The sequence below is a fragment of the Exophiala mesophila genome (genome assembly GCF_000836275.1).
Source record: "Exophiala mesophila strain CBS 40295 unplaced genomic scaffold supercont1.4, whole genome shotgun sequence".
Classification (NCBI taxonomy): Eukaryota; Fungi; Ascomycota; class Eurotiomycetes; order Chaetothyriales; family Herpotrichiellaceae; genus Exophiala; species Exophiala mesophila.
The window spans coordinates 42,934-59,115 of NW_015622507.1; the positions used below are offsets into that span (position 1 = coordinate 42,934).

Here is a 16,182-nt window from a genome sequence, read left to right on the forward strand (position 1 = left end):
CGAGTGTGGGAGAGTGTGACAGGACGAAAGGGTGAGAGGATGCTTAGGACGGGATACGGCACCACGTGAGTGGGTGGCACTGGGGATGATTACAGGGAAGGTGCAGTGGGTGAGTTGTGTGGGTTGATCGATCCTGCCGTATCCAATGGGTGGCAGGAGGAAGGTGCAGCCTGAGATCAGCCTCGCCTTCCCAGCCACTCAACTTTGAATCTGAAGACGCGCCATGTCCAACATCATTTGCCAGCAAAGCAATCGATCAGATCATCCAAACACCCACCACACTTGGTTTTCGACCTGCGCACGAAACCCGTCCATTTTATGTATCTCACATCCCATCGTCATCGGTACTGTTCATCCGAATTCCAGCGCATTGACGATACTGTGACCCTCTCCAACCTTCGATCGTCATGATTGGCCCTGAACTGACATCGGCTCTACCCATCCCGTGCGCGACGCCTTGACCTCCACCTGATCAAGTCTTGCCGCAAACCCGCTCTCGATGCCAACATCATCCTCTAGTCGGCACAAAGCCGACTCATACACCTCCTCCTCCAAGGCTGAGCGGCACCGCACAGCTGATGGAAAACGGCACAAGAGACGCACCGATCCCACTTCTTCCTCAGCCCTCCCTCTCGAATCTCCCAAGTCCACATATGATGACGAGAAAGATACCCTGGATGACGATGATATCAGCACCACAACCCTTTCCCGCCGGAACACTGCCGAATCCTCTCGCCCTTCTTATGCCAATGCATTTACTACAGACCCTGCAAGCGTTGACTATAGCGGTGCGCAAACGCGAACGTACCCTCAGAACGACGCTCCAGATTCCATTCAAGATCGTCAAGATTCACAATACATGTCAATCAACCGCTCCGTGAATGACAAACACAAATCCTCGTCGAGGAACAAGAGTGATCGTGGCTCGCGCAAAAACCGGGCGACCAACGATCATACGCTCAACGACGAGAACCCAGCTCTCCCACAGAACCAGTTTCCAGGGGAGATACCATCCACATATGCCGAGCCCTATCGTCCCCCGGGCCTCGCATCACAATACTACGGCGATCAGGGTCAATCTGTCGCTTTCCAACCTGGAGTCCGCCCAACGCAACCTAGCATTGTTACCAGTTCCGAGCAAGCTCACCTGATGGAACCCTCACTCGACCCTCGTCCGCCTCCAGAACCCAGCAGCCTCGGTCAGCTGGGAGCTGCCGCGAGTTATTTTGCCGACTCTTCGTATCAGAACACGTCGGCCGGCCCTTCGAACCCTTCAAAGCCACTCAAGCCATCCTCCAGACCCAACGGCCAGGACCAGACCGTCATCAATCCAAGGACCAGTCCGGGCCCTGTCAAGCATGGCTCGAAGCCGTCACACCCTTCTTCAACTGTGCCGCTCTCTGCTCCCCTTGGAGAGGCCTCGTCTTATTATTCTCCTGGTAATTTTACCTCTCCCCAACGTCCGCCTGCATCGGAGTTCTTGGTTTCTGGCTCTCAATCGCATCCGTTGCAACCGAGTGGTTCTTCTCCCGCCACTGCTGGAATACCTCTGTCCGGAGCACTCGTAGCGGGAACAGCAGCGACGGCAGGGGCACTTGCATTCCATCAAGCTCAACATCATTCACAGGCCCATCAATCCGGACCATCAAATGGTCCATACAATACAGGCTACACACAAATGCAACATAGACCACAATATAAACATCGCGGTCCTTTGGGAAAGCTCGTCGAATGGTTCCGCGACCCTCAGGCTGTTGCCGAATTCGAGCAGTACACCGAAGCCATTGGCGTCTGCAAATATTGCTTTGATCCTAGAAGTTCTGCGGCAGATGCTCCTCGCAAGCATCATTATCCGCCTCGAAGGAGGTCTTCTGGCAGTCGCTATGGCAGTACTGACCGTGTCGATAAAGCTTACCGTGCTTCTTCGGACGAGGACCGCCGGAAACGTTCCAAATCAAAGAACGTCGTTGTCGGCGGTCTTGCCGGTTACGGTGCCGCCAAACTTGGCCGCGCTGCTCTGAAAGCCAATCATGATTTCGATGACACCTATTCTGTCCAAACAGGCCGCCCTTTGACTCAAAGTCGCGTGAGTTTCCAGGACCACCCGACTCACCAATATCACTCTAGGCGTCGTTCACCTTCCTCCGACCGCCGTAAGCATGTCCACGACCACCGGAAGCAATTCGGGCCTGACAAGACCAATCGGAAATATGAACGTCGTAGTACTGGCCGCCGTGGTTCGAGCTCTTCAGAGTCGTCGCGTGGTATTTCTCGTCGTGCTGCGGCACTAGGCGTGGCCTCTGCGGTCCCAGTCGTATCGGCGTCTAGGCGCCGTACCTCCTCACGCCACAGAGATGGAAGTCATTCGCCATCCTCTAAAATGCCTCACGACTCCGTATCACCTTCGTACTCCTATGTCGATCTTCCAGCCACAAACGCCGAATCTGGTGGAGTTCTTGGGTTTTTCACCAGCCCCTCGGCCAACAAGAGAAAGGGCAAGGGTCCAAAAGGATTCTTCAACTTCGCCAACAGTTCGAGCTCTTCCACCGATCTAGACTTGGGCTACGGATCTGGCCTTGTTCGCAGAAAGCGTTCAGATCGACAGCTTTCGGGCCGAAACAAGAACCTGGCGACTGCCGCTGGCGTCGCTGGTTTGGTAAAATTAGGAAACGATCTCGCCAGCGAAAGTGATCGCAGGAGACGGAAAGGTAAGCCCCGTGATTACACTGACTATGGTCCAGAACGACAGCCTTTACGACGGCACGTCAGCGCCAGCAAGCCTGACGATGAATGGTATGACATTGATGACTCGTCCGATAATACTTCCCGTTTCAGACGTGGCGCGAGCAGTGATAAAAATGCCACTTATGAAAAGAACAAACCCGAGTTCTCGCGAGAGGCAATCCCACGGGTGGACCTGCGAGGCAACAGGAATAGCAGGCAAGACAATGTCCCTTTCGAATACGATAATAGCCTTTCACCCCTGAGACAACTGGAACCACGGCCAATTTCAGAGGCAAGCATCCCAAATCCTCTCGATGCTTCTCATGTAGCCCAACATGACGCCGAGTACGCTCTTTCACGGCCTCGACATGTAGTCTCTACATCTGTCCCCTTGCAACAGCCCCAACCCATGTCGAATGTCAAGACTTTCATCGACAAGTCCATTGCAGCATCTCCAGAGGCCGAGTTTTCGTCTCCACGAAGTCATCGCGAAGGCAAATCTTCACAAGCTCGTAAAAGGCAAGATTATCGTTCCGACATGCCAGACACTCGCACAAGATCAAGGCGAGACTCGAGCCCGGCGAACTTGTCTTCACAGGCCAAATCAGAAGCGTCGAGTTTCATTGTTTCAAACCAAGACCGTCAGGACACCGACGTACGCGGGACAGACTTGTGGGGTGCTAGTGGAAGAAAATCCAAAGATCGACGCAAGTCTGCTGATGCTGCTCTTGCCCTAGGTGCAGCAGCTGTCATGACGGGGGCGCTCATTTCTGGTCCAGGTGCGACAGATTCTGAAGCTAAAAGTCCATCCAACGTAAAACGTGATCGCTCTTATTCTCCCAACGGGCGAGAATCCCAAATTGAACGCCAACTTCAAGCGCTGTATGAGGAACAGCGCAGAGCCAGAGATCGCAAACGCCTACCACGAGTTACCGCACCTCAATCCTCTTTGACAGATATTGATGATGTCGTCACAAAGGTCACCGCCAATGGGAATACTGCCTCTAGCGGCACCGTAACTCCACCGCGTCGGAGATCAACCGTCGATAAAGTCCATGAGAAAGCAGACCCCCCCACTCCAGAGACACAGCAGCAGCGTATCGCGCGCATGGCCGCGCAACGGGTCAAGTCGACGCCCTCCCCGGTGTACGAAGACTACAGGACCTTCTTTCTCCCAAAAGAACTAGCAGAGCATTTGCAGGAGCACAACGACCAAGCCGAGCACCGTGACGATCTTCAAGCAACGATCCTGGAGATTACTCCAGGTTCCTCGCGAACCAAGTCACGACTTGCGTTTGATCCTTTCCTCTACCATCAATTCGGCTTGCATCCGGACGATGATCCTATGTCACACCCCTGGCCAGTCCCATTACTGGGCCTCATCGAAGCCACGCCGCCAGCAAGCCGGACGCACAGCGAACGAGGCGAGCCAGATCCTAGCGAGCAGCCACCAGACAACCGTGACCAGATTGAACAAGAAGGTATCGATAACACCAAGACAACATCAGCTGATCATGACAACCGTGTCTACGAAACCGAATCCCCCAGCGATGGACGAGTGCAGGCACAGCAGATTTCCCCACACGAACAGGAGGGGCAAAACATAGAGCAAGGTTCCAACAATTCTCGACCTGACACTGACAATGGTCCAAGGCCCGAAACCAGCCGTACATGGACCCTTGATGACTCTGAAGCGGAGTTGCTGGAGAAGGAAATTCCAACGATTACAGACAGGCCAGGGATCAGCCGTGCATGGACTCTCGAGGAAGATGAGGCTGAAAACTTGGAGAATGAGCAAGCTCCTGGAACAAGTAATGGCTTTGCTGACATATCGCCGAGAATGGTTGAGATTACCCCCAGGGTGAGAGACTTGTCGTCTCCAAAACCCGATTCGTCTGAACATGAACGTGGGCCGCCTGAACACACACCGCAAGCGATATACCGGAGTCCTTTTGCTGAAACTGCAACTGACCTGGGCATCTTGAATGAGCAACATGAACCTTCTGGCTACACAAGCACCTCGCCTGTAACGGAAGGAAGCCATAACATCGTGGGTATGAATGGAAGACACTACCTCGAAGGGCTGGGAGACAAAGGAGACGCGTCACTTGACCACGAACGTGTCCGATCCGGGTCGCCATCTTCGCCCCATAAACAATCATTCCCAGTGACAACAAAGTCCTCCGGAGCAAGGTCCACACAGGCATCACCTCCTCCAGAAACTTCGAGCGTTCTGGAATATCTCGTGACTGGTGATAAACATACAGAAGTCCACCGACCGCAAGACGCAACTATCGTCGCCTCGGCGGCCGTCGCGTCTGATGCGCTGAGACAATCTTTCGACCCAGCAAATCAACACAATGATACCACTTCGGACAAGTCTTTTTTAGGGATTCGCCCCGATATGCCACAACCAACGGACAGGGAAATGCCAGTGGGTACTGATGGTGTCTCGGGGCCTCTAATTACGGGGAGCGCTGATGCTTCGAGGTATAACTCTCCTGAGACTCGAAACCAAGAATCTGGCATTGACATGGATGATATGGACGATGCTATCTTGCTCAGCAGCAACAAAGAACCCGACGATTTCATGCATTTGGAATCTAGTACCAAAACTCCTTTGCGACGTCTTTCAGCAATTCGTACGGGCGGAAATGTGTCAAGTCCTACTACTCCAAGCAATGCAACTGCAATTCCAGTTCATTTTCGCTTGCCAGTCTCATCGCCGACTAATGCTCGGTTTGCCCCTAGCTCACCGATTGCCTCCCCGAACTCGCCCCTAACGACGCCTCGGACGAGACAAGGTCGGCCAAGGTCAACTGAGTTCACTGGAAAGGACATCCGCCCCCTATACCTCGTGGAGAGATCGAACTTTGCAAAATCCTCATCACCGATCGTGGGTGACTATCCTCCACTTCCCGCGAGCATTGCAAGCTCGTCACAACCCTCGGTTGAGGATTTGAGGGCCGAGGCTCAAGCCCAGGAACATGGCTACTCTCTCACACCCACCCACATAAGTGCAGATTTATTCAGGGAGCGAGCAAGAAGGCATAGCTATTCGCGCTGGGATGGAGAGCACCCTCGTCCGCAGTCGCCCGACTATCTCGATTCAAGGTCCGCAACTCCTGTCCCGGGGGAAACGCAGCGAGCTCGTGACAACGACAGAAAGCCCAAACCAAAGTACGAGTTCCATTCCCCTAGCGAGCTATTGCAAGATCCGACTTTGTTATACGATAATTCAGACATTGATGGAGACATCCGTTCGGCCAGCCCATTGCCAAGTATCATCAGCACTGAGGCAGATCAAGACTATGTGAGCGCTCGCAGCAGAAGCCAGTCTCCTCCAGTTAGCGCTAGAAGTGGAAGTAGAGATAGGCGCAGCGCTTCTGTATCACGGTCAACATCAGCTTCGTGGCAAGATGCAGTCTCGACTATCACAGTTGGTGCGGCTGCCGCCTCAGCACTTGCGTTTGGCCTAGATCAGAAATCGGGCGAATCTTCCGCGTCAAAAAGAATCGACAAAGATGAATTTGATCCTGCTGGACCTCTGCCGGACCTTTCTCTCTTCTCCATGTCTCGTGGAAAGTCAGCTTCGAACCTTCACCACGCGGACCTGGGCGGTGCTCTTCCAGATGCCGATTCTTCAACCACTGACTTGGCGCAAAATCCCTTGTCGCCCCCATCTCTGGGGCGCTCATCGGCTGAGGTTGATATTGTGGATGACATTGACAACATCTCTATCGCGAACTCGAAGACTTCTAAGAAGCAGAGAAAGAAGGAAAAGAAAAAGAAGAACCGAGTTTCTGTCCTGGCTCAGACTGAGACTGCCATCCAGACTCCTGAACCCGACACTTCAGACAGATCTCGTGCAAGTCCACCAATGGATCCGCTAGCTGTAGATTCAACCGCGGATTTATTTGAGACAGAAAAGCCTATTTTGTTGACTGGTGACGTTCCGGCTGCAGAAGGCGATACCCAGCCGGGTAGCAATGACAGCCAACCTCAGCTACAAGAGTCCTCTGAGATCCTAGCAGCTGAAGCTGCAGGTGCCAGCGCACTTGAGAAGGCCTTTGGTGCGGCAGTGAGAGCTCGCGGCCTAAATGTTGACATGTCACTCACAGATGCTTTGACCTCTTTCACGGAACAGGCTAGCTGTGAGCAGGCTGAGTCCACGCGAATGCCCTTGAGCACCATTGAAGAGGAAAGTGAGTATGTTACACCAATGACCGACGATCCTCCGGACAGCGAGCTTGTTATCGGGCACGTCAGTATCCATGACACTGGAAAGGAGATCGACATTTCTGGCGGCTCACACTCCCCACGAGACATGTCGCCGATAACGCCGTCGGTGCCGAGACTTCAAGAACATGTAATAGACCACCTTTCTGAACCCGCAACTGCAGACATACGCCAACCTGAGATGGCCGACCCTCTCCAAACAGGTCACGCTGAGGAGTCTGAAGTTCGTCAATTCGAGGATCAAGAGCTAGCTCTTCAGAGCAGAGCATACGATAATCGCCCGGATTTCCATGAACTCTCAACAATCCAGCCTGCAGAAATCCTGAGCACTAGTCTACAAACGCAAAGCCCAGCCACGAATACCCCATCAGAGAAGATCCATGAAATCCCTGATGCCATTGTCGATGAGGAGAAGGACATCATGAAGCGTGCCACTGCTGTAAGCCTGCACCTACACAGTCGGCCAGATTCAGAACTTGGGTTTTCGAGTTCTGCAACTCCCACCGAAGCTCTAGCAGAGCCATCTGGGCATGAGTTGACGTCTGCTAAGTCCGAGGTGGATTTGTCCACCCAAGTCTCATTGATTGGCTCTCTGGGTGATATGGAAGCAGCACAAACGAACGTCGAACCCGAAAATGTTTGGCCTTCCGTGTCTGCAAAGAAACAGAAGAAACAGAAGAAAAAGAACAGAAGAAAAGGCGGCAGCGTCGACGATGATATCGACCCCAAGGGCTCTCCACAAGAATTGATTGACGGTGCCTCCCCACAGGCAGCCATTGATATTTCAAAGAGAGGCTTACCTGTAGGTTACTCAGAGGACCCTGGAATCCCGTCATCAGTGAATCCTATCAAAACACCAGAGCCTCTCACTGATCCACTAAATTCCGCCCATATGTCGACAGATATGCCTCTGCACCGTCAAAAAGAACTTGGCGAGGACCCACTGGGGGAAGCCGTGTCAGAGCCGCCCAGCAATCTGAGAATGGAAGAGAAAGACGGTTCTCTGTTTGCAGCTGTCGGTCCAGTTGCTGGTGCTTCCTGTGACGGTATAAATGCCTCACATGCAGAGGTCCCCGTTGGTGACACGGCTGAAGGTACAAGTTTCGAGAGCGCACCGCTCGAACCAAATAGTCTTGACGATGCAGCCGGAGACGAGATAACGACTGGAAAGGACAATCCTGTAGTACCGCCTGCTCCCGACCAATCTTCCTTCGACGCCAGACGAGGCTCCGCTACTACCGCTGTAGCAGAGTCGACATCATCGAGCCGGGTTTTTGAGCAGATGATACTGGATGAAGAAGCTGAACAGAATGATCTCGACGAACTCTTCCCTGTTAAGACCAAGAAAACGAAGAAAAGTAAGAAGAACCAGAAGTATTCAAATTCAGACACTTCGGCTCCCGTCTCTGGCGCGACAAATGCAGATGATATAATTGAGCCACTTCCTGGAGCACCAAAAGCGCTGTCACCTCAAACCCCCCCGCAAAACGACGATGATCTCGTGCAGCCCAAATCCAAGAAATCCAAAAGGGACAAGAAGGACAAGAAGAAGAGTAAATTGCAAGCAAAAGGCCCGTTTGCCCAAGAGGCACCCTCCGAAGCCGCCCAAATCTCCGTACAACTAGTCAACATATTGGCAGAAGCACAAGCAGGAGAAACTGAAAATCTTGACGATAGTGGCAACGGCAACAAGGAAAAGGCGCCAGAGGCAGGCAGCATTGATCTCCAGGTGGAGGGGCCAGGGCCTCTTGCTGATTCAAGTCCGTTTCTCGAGCCTACTCAAGTGAAAAAGATTCTCCCTGGGGTAGGCCTCGACGAAGCCATCACAGTTACAGATGCACAGATCCCGGGAGAGGACAAGAATACTGCAGGAAGAGCTAGTATCCTTGAAGATCCTGTATCTCTAATAGGCAGTAATTTCAACCTAGGACAAGGACAGACACTCGAAGAGAATGATCCTCCTACGCCAACACTGGAGCAACTCAGTCCAACCGCCGAATCGCAACGGAAAAACATTTCTTGGGATGGAAACAAAGACGGCGATAGTGATTTCGCTCCAGGGGCCCAGATTTTGCCCAATGACGACTTTTTGGGTGAGGAAACAGGCATTACGGCTATCACTTCTTCTCATGATCAACCCGAGACCAACATTTCCCCCACAGATGGGACACCTCCGCTCCTGCGTCCTCGCGAAGAAGACGTTGTTGAAGCAGAAGTGAGGCACGAAGCTGCGACTCCTCAAGTCGAAGAAACAGCAGGTTCTGATTTCCTAGAAACAGAAAAGCTGCTTCCACGAGATATCGGCAATCTGAATTCTCCCTTTTTTGCGGAAAACACTGGTTCTGCTGCCCTCGATTCCACAGAAACTCTGACAGATGATGTTAGACATCAGCAATCCATATCGGCAACCCCTGACCTCATTTCGAAGGAGGATAGAACACACCCTCCTCTGTCGGCGATTCAAAGCAGTATTATCCACTACGATTCACAGAACGCGCCATCCACCAAGACCGAGTATACTCAGCAACAACAGATTGGAGCAGACGATGTCGTCAAAGCGATGGCTATAGACACTGCGCCTGAGCCTACTATGGAGCCTGCTGCCGTCGTCATGGAGGGAATTGATGAGGTAATGTGGCCGGTGAAAACAAAGAAGTCTAAAAAGAACAAGAAAAAGGAGGAAGCCTTGATTGCAAAGGAGCCTAGCGCTATCTTACCAGACTTTCAAGCACAAACGGCTTCCGTGACCGAGCCTACGACTGCCAGCCTTGACATCAGCATATCAACACCTGCTGACGATCTCCAAAATCTTGCTTTTACTGGTACACCAACTGCTAGCGCTTTGCCAGACCAGGACGAGACTGGAGCGGATGAAACATGGGCGGATCGTTCCAAGAAAAAATCGAAGAAAGAGAAGAAGAAGAAGCGTCAGCCGCTTGATATTTTCTACGACATTGACCCTGATGGCAAGGACCGTGAAGTAGTCCAGCTACCCGAGACTCAATTGCCAGACACTGTCGAAAGTGCCCCAACCGAAGCTAACATTATTCAGATTGGTGACGACCAGGGGAAGGAAAATCTCGACTGTCTGCAGCCCGTTGAAGAAAGTAACAGCACGCAGAATGTTGGCAGTTTGGAAGATCGAAAGCTTGTCGTCGATCCGATAGAAGATGACCGTGACGAACAGGAGGACACAGTACGGATTGGAAATGTAAACGATGATGATGGTCATGATGAGATCGGAGAAATCCACCGCGCCGCCGTTCACGTGGATGCAGTTCAAGACGCTCTTGACCAAGTTTTGCTCAATCCTAATCTGGAATGGGGTTTCAAAGGCGCTGTCTCCGAAGAGGGCTCGGACTTTCCAGACCTTGTGGGTTCACCGATTGCTTCATATGAAAGTACTACCATTTCTGAGCCTGTGGAGATTGCATCAGAGAGTCTTCCGACTGACGGTGCATCTGGGGAAATGTTGACCAGACGATCAAAAAGGGACAAGAAAAAAAGTCGGAAGGCTTCCACATTTCCGTCCGATTTCCTATCTGAACCAGTCCCGGACCAAGCCTTCAATACCGCCATCCCTCCCACAGACAACTTGGCCGTAACGGGGCCTCTCCAAACGGATGCTTCGATAGCAGACGCCGAAGAACAACTCTGGCCCACCATGAAACGCTCCAAAAAGGAGAAAAGGAAACTACGTAAATCTGGCTTATTGGGAACCCTTGATATCATTGACCAGGAAGATGTCACCAAAGGCGAATCCGAAGTTGCTCAAGAGCAGCCAACCTGTACAGACTCAGATCCTCTGGCCTCTACGGTTGCTGATGTGCCGTCAGCGCTCATTGAAAGCGAGCACGCAGCAGAAGTATCGCAGAATCAGCCCGAAATCTCTCCTCCAGGCGGTGCTAACACAGCTGGCACTGTATTTGAAGAAGCCGCAAGCGCTAGCCTCAATCAATCAGAATTGGCAAGTGGACTCGCAGATCCTCCTATCGCGCCCAAGATCGATGACGACTGGGGCGTTTCCAAAAAGTCGAAGAAGGACAAGAAAAAGAAGAACAAGGCTGTCGACCGTCTAGCTGGATTGCCAGAGGTGAACGCACCAGGCCCTACAAAGGATCAGAAATCAGAAACGAGTCCTGCCGCAGAGACGGAAAGAAGCATTCAACATGACACTAGTGAGCCCGTCACCACCAATACTAGCCCGGTCGCTGATGAGGCCGAGGATGAGTGGAGCGTAAAGAAAAGAACGAAAAAAGACAAGAAAAAGCGTCGTCAAACAGCCTCGGATTTTGAAACGCAGGAGAGGACTATGATCACTGGTCAAGATGACTATAACTTGACGCCTGCAGACTTTGATCATGAAAACCAAAATGTCGATAACGAGCCCGCTTCAGATGACAGTGCTACTCAAAACCAGATCTTTGACTCGCGGGAGGTTGTCGTCGAAGATCAAACCATTACCACTCGAGAAGCCACTGCCGACCTAGGCTTGATCGATGAAACATTCTCCGCGGTCATTCGCGACAAAGGCTCAAAAGGTCGAGCAGATCTACAGTCAGAGTCGCAATTGAAAGAGGAAACGCCCAAGGAAAGCTCAGAAATCATGACTAGGAAGCTCTCCGAGGGCAAGGACGAAGTCGATTCACAGCCGGCCGATGTATTAAACCCAGTGGGAAGGGCCGTTGGTCAGCCATTACAAAACCCATCTACGTCGGCCGAGACGCTTGCAAGGCTCGATGCAGGTGATCTAAACCAAGCTGTTGACGGAGTTCAGTTGGATCGACACCACGATTCTTCTGATACACCAACACCCATGACAGCAACGCAACAGCCAACGATGCTGTCCTCTGGTGGCGAACCCAACGCGACCGACTCGAGTGCTTCGGAGTCGAAGGAAGCAGAAAACCACGTTGTACCACTCTCGGGGAATCATGAAGACAACAATGCAAAGCCTCGAGCGTCCGTTGAAGGTTCACTTGATGTTGATTCTACACGGAGCCCGGAAGCGCCATCTACGACCCTACCTAGTTCTTTTGAGAGCACGGTCCAAGAGACGAACACCGCAAACGAGGACCCCACTTCCACATCAGTGACACGATTAGAACAACAGCAAGACACCGGACGGGCCGACAAGGAGTCTTTTCAACCAGTCCTTCCCGGCATGTTTCCACCAGCTACGATCGTGCACCCTTACGATAGTGCAGAATTGTTTGCGCCCAAGGCAAGTGAAAATGAGACTTATGATGCCGTGCATGCGGACGATAATGCTGCAGTACCATTCGTCTCTCTTCAGGAGCCAGAACAATGGAAAGATGATGCGACACTAGAGAACACTAAAGTCGAAGTTCACTTGGAATCGCCCCCGCCTGTTAATGACATTGATGGAGGCGAGAGTAAAGCGTTTGAGAATGCTAAAGAGGCGACATGGCCCGAGCTGTTGGATTCTGATCATGGTGCCGTAGCCTCAGGCGAAGGATCGTCCGGCATAATGGCAGAGGACATCTCCCTTGATATGGCGTCGCCCGCTGACCGCACAATCAATCCTCAAGCTGTGGAACTCCGTGACTCACCACCGAGCTCTATACCGCCTTCGTCTAAAGAAAAGATATCACAAGAGACGCCAGCACCGAGGAGCAAGAAGCAGAAGAAGAGTAAGAAGAAGCAGGTAAAGGTTGCTTGGGACACTGCACATGAACTGCCAAGCCAAGAAACTGAGGATCTGATCAACGAAACAGGTGAACACCTGGGCCAGGGTGAAGGAGTGCTAGGCGAAGCATCTTCGATGAACGTTAGCTTGGACAACCCCACCATCGTCACCGAAACAGATACAATGGACGAGGATGACGTCGTGGTGCAGCGGGGCAACATTGATAGTGAAGAAGTCAACAAGAAGTCGAGGAGAATTTTCGAATACAACGGGACAGAAGACATCAACTTGGATGATCCAGAGTTAGCGGGGTTGAGTGCAATGCGAGACTCATCTATGATGGAGGTTCATGGTCCTGACATGCCTTTGAGTGTACCTTCATCTGAAGAGCGCCACCTAGACAGCCATGGCCACGCCTCAGCTGCGGACAACTCGTCAGATGTAAGCGAAACAACGCGAGAAAGACGGAAACGCCGGCGGTCGCCGAAGCCTTTGACTGGAGAAGAACCGGAAGATCTACCAGGTCAACGGTCTCTAACTCCGCCTCCTGAACACGACGATCTGATGGATACAGCACTTGGGGTTGCCGCAGGACTTGGCTTTGGTACATCTGGTGGAGAGGCAAGTCGAACTTCTCGTCCGCGATCTTCATCACCGAAACGACAAAAGTCCAGCGAGTGGTCGTTCAATAGAGTCGGTGTGGCTGACCGTCTTACCCAGGCGGACAATGTTCGGGACAGCAGGGTTCAATTCGAGTCCCCCATTCTCGCCGAAGAACATTTTTCGTCGCAAAGAGATAGCGGTTTTGGCGGGGTGGTCAGTCAATCACAGGGGGACGACAGACTGGCTGGCAATGTCCTACCCAGGCCACTACGACCACAATCACCAACTAGTTCGATAGAAGACACTGCAGAATCCCGAAGCGCTGGTGAAAGCAAAGGAGGGGCTCTTTATCCCATTGAAACGCCCAGAAGACGACCATCACCCGTTGACTCGACTAGCAAGGATCGATCGTCCGCATTGTTTGCATCATCTCCGGCAATGCCATCTCCTTCAAATCAATCAATCAGCTCTCCGAGTCCGCGAGTCATGAGAAACACGGGGCGTGAACCCGAGCACGAGGCCACGACTCCAAGGTCGAGTGGTAGCAATATGCTTGCATCGAATCTGATCGACCGAGCCGCAAAGGTGGAAGTCAACCCAGAACTGATAGATCAGGCACCAGGTCCCACAGGCACATCGCTGAACACCATTCGCGAGGACATGGCAGAACCTATGAATGCCATGGGCATTGGTGGCCCTGCGTTGGTGGGCATCATGGGATTAGGAGCGGCTGCAGTTTCATCACGTGATGGCGGCGATTCAATATCACGTGAAAATTTCAGCCACGCTAAATCTCTTGGCGGAACCAAGTCAAGAACCTCGTCCCTGCGGAACCTTCGCGGCACTACCGACCTCCCGCACCACCAGAGCACAGACACGGTCGCCGTGCCTGATCCACTCAAGACATCTGTCAATGACCACATAGGAGGAACCCCTCACCTGTCTGATCGGGACATGGCAGAAGTATATGTAAGTCTCAATCTTGAATATGATGGATGGGATGGCCCATCTCGTCAGGAGCTTGATTATTGACCAGCGTCGTTCCAGGATGGCTATGGCTCGTATCCCGGTAGCCCTCGATCGCCTACGCGACCTGCAAGTGTACGGCGGCGCCAGAGCACGCAACAATTGAAAGAGCTGGAAACTCGGTTGGATCAGCTGGCCAACGAGAATCGGGCGCTGGCCGAGGCGAAACTGATAGCAGAACAACACCTCGAGGCTGCACATTTTGAGCATAATCGGTCAGAGAATACCAATGAAGAAGCATTACGTGCGACGGCGGCGCAAATACAAGAGCGGGACGTGGAGATCTCCGGCCTGAGACAACAAGTGGCAGATTTGATGGCAACCCACGAGACGCTTCGACATGAACATCAAGAAAAGTTAGAGGCCATCCAGGCCGAGCACGATCAAGTCGAGTCAGCATGGACCGAGTCCTCGCGGGAGTTGGAACTATTGCGTGGCCGTCACGCGGAGCTTTCACAGGGGATGGAGATGATTGTGCGGCAGGAGATTGACAGCGCCGTCGAACAGAAAAATGCCGAGATTCAAGTGCTTCGAGAAGAGCTCGACATGGCAAGAGACAAGATTAGGGAGCTACAGTCACAGATCCTGGCGCAGGGGGCTGACCAGATATTGACGATACGGGACGAGGACTATTTTGATGGGGCATGTCAACAACTGTGCCAACAAGTGCAGGGATGGGTGCTTCGCTTTTCCAAATACAGTGACAACCGAGTATGTCGGAAGACCAGCGAAGTTCGAGACGACAAGATCGTGGACAGATTCGACAATGCCATCCTCGACGGGTCTGAGGTGGATCATTACTTGCTCGACCGTGTCAAGCGACGAGATGTCTTCATGTCGGTGGTCATGACCATGATATGGGAGTATGTCTTTACTCGTTATCTTTTCGGCATGGATCGCAGTCAACGGCAGAAGCTCAAGGAGCTCGAAAAGAACCTGGGCGAGGTGGGGCCTGCGAGTGCGGTTCACCAGTGGCGGGCTCTAACATTGACGCTGCTCTCAAAACGAGAGGGATTCAAGGCACAGCGAGACAACGACGCCGAGGCGGTGTCGCTGGAGATCTTTTCGACATTGTCGAGGTTCCTTCCACCACCACAGAATTTGGAAGGGCAGATTGTGGCAGGATTGCGGGGCGTGATGAACACAGCCGTCAATCTGTCGATCGAGATGCGCACCCAGCGGGCGGAATACATCATGCTACCGCCACTGCAGCCCGAGTACGACACCAAGGGCGACCTAGCCCGCTACGTCTACTTCAACGCCAGCTTGATGAACGAGCGAAGTGGGGAGACTACGAGTAATGACGAATTGGAACGAAACCAGGCGGTGGTACGGATGGTGCTGTTTCCTCTTGTGGTCAAGAAGGGCGACGACTCTGGACAGGGCGACGATGAGATTGTGGTGTGCCCTGCACAAGTGTTGATCGCAAGACCAGACAAAGGTAAAAAGGCCCGAGGCCCGGGCAGGATTGCCAGTGGGGACTCCAAAAGTCTGCGAGCGATGAGTACACACTCTCTTGGGGCTATGAGTGGCATTGAGGCAAGCGAGAATATGATCTGAGATAATGGGTTTGGATTGGAGCCTTATTGATTGTCCTTTGGATTGCATTGCGAGGTTGGGCCAGGACTGGTTGATGCGGGTCATGGGAACCGGATCAAACAAGGCATGACTGGGATTTCCTCCACAGTCTAATGCATGAGGCTACATGCATGTATTGGTGTCTTTAATGAATTCACGAGTTCCTTTTTGGTCTTAGATAAGTGGTGTATGATCAAGAAGTTTTGAGATATGCAGAGGTGTATGATTGTGACTCGAGACCTCTGTCGCCATTCACCAACTACATATCCACCATCCACCACCCACCATCACCCAGACTCTTGTGCTATACACGACGACTACCTCATGTTTCATGTTGATATTTTTGAAGGCGACCCAACAAA

General features: G+C 52.4%; 1 protein-coding gene across 1 annotated transcript; it reads left to right on the forward strand.

The window, feature by feature from the left end:
* Nucleotides 1-228: 228 nt before the first annotated feature.
* Nucleotides 229-16,096, forward strand: PV10_05299 (uncharacterized protein). Its single transcript, XM_016369948.1, has 2 exons — nt 229-14,185; nt 14,264-16,096. Exons 1-2 carry the CDS (start codon nt 500-502, stop codon nt 15,800-15,802), a joined length of 15,225 nt encoding a protein of 5,074 aa, XP_016222241.1. The 5' UTR covers nt 229-499; the 3' UTR covers nt 15,803-16,096.
* Nucleotides 16,097-16,182: the final 86 nt, after the last annotated feature.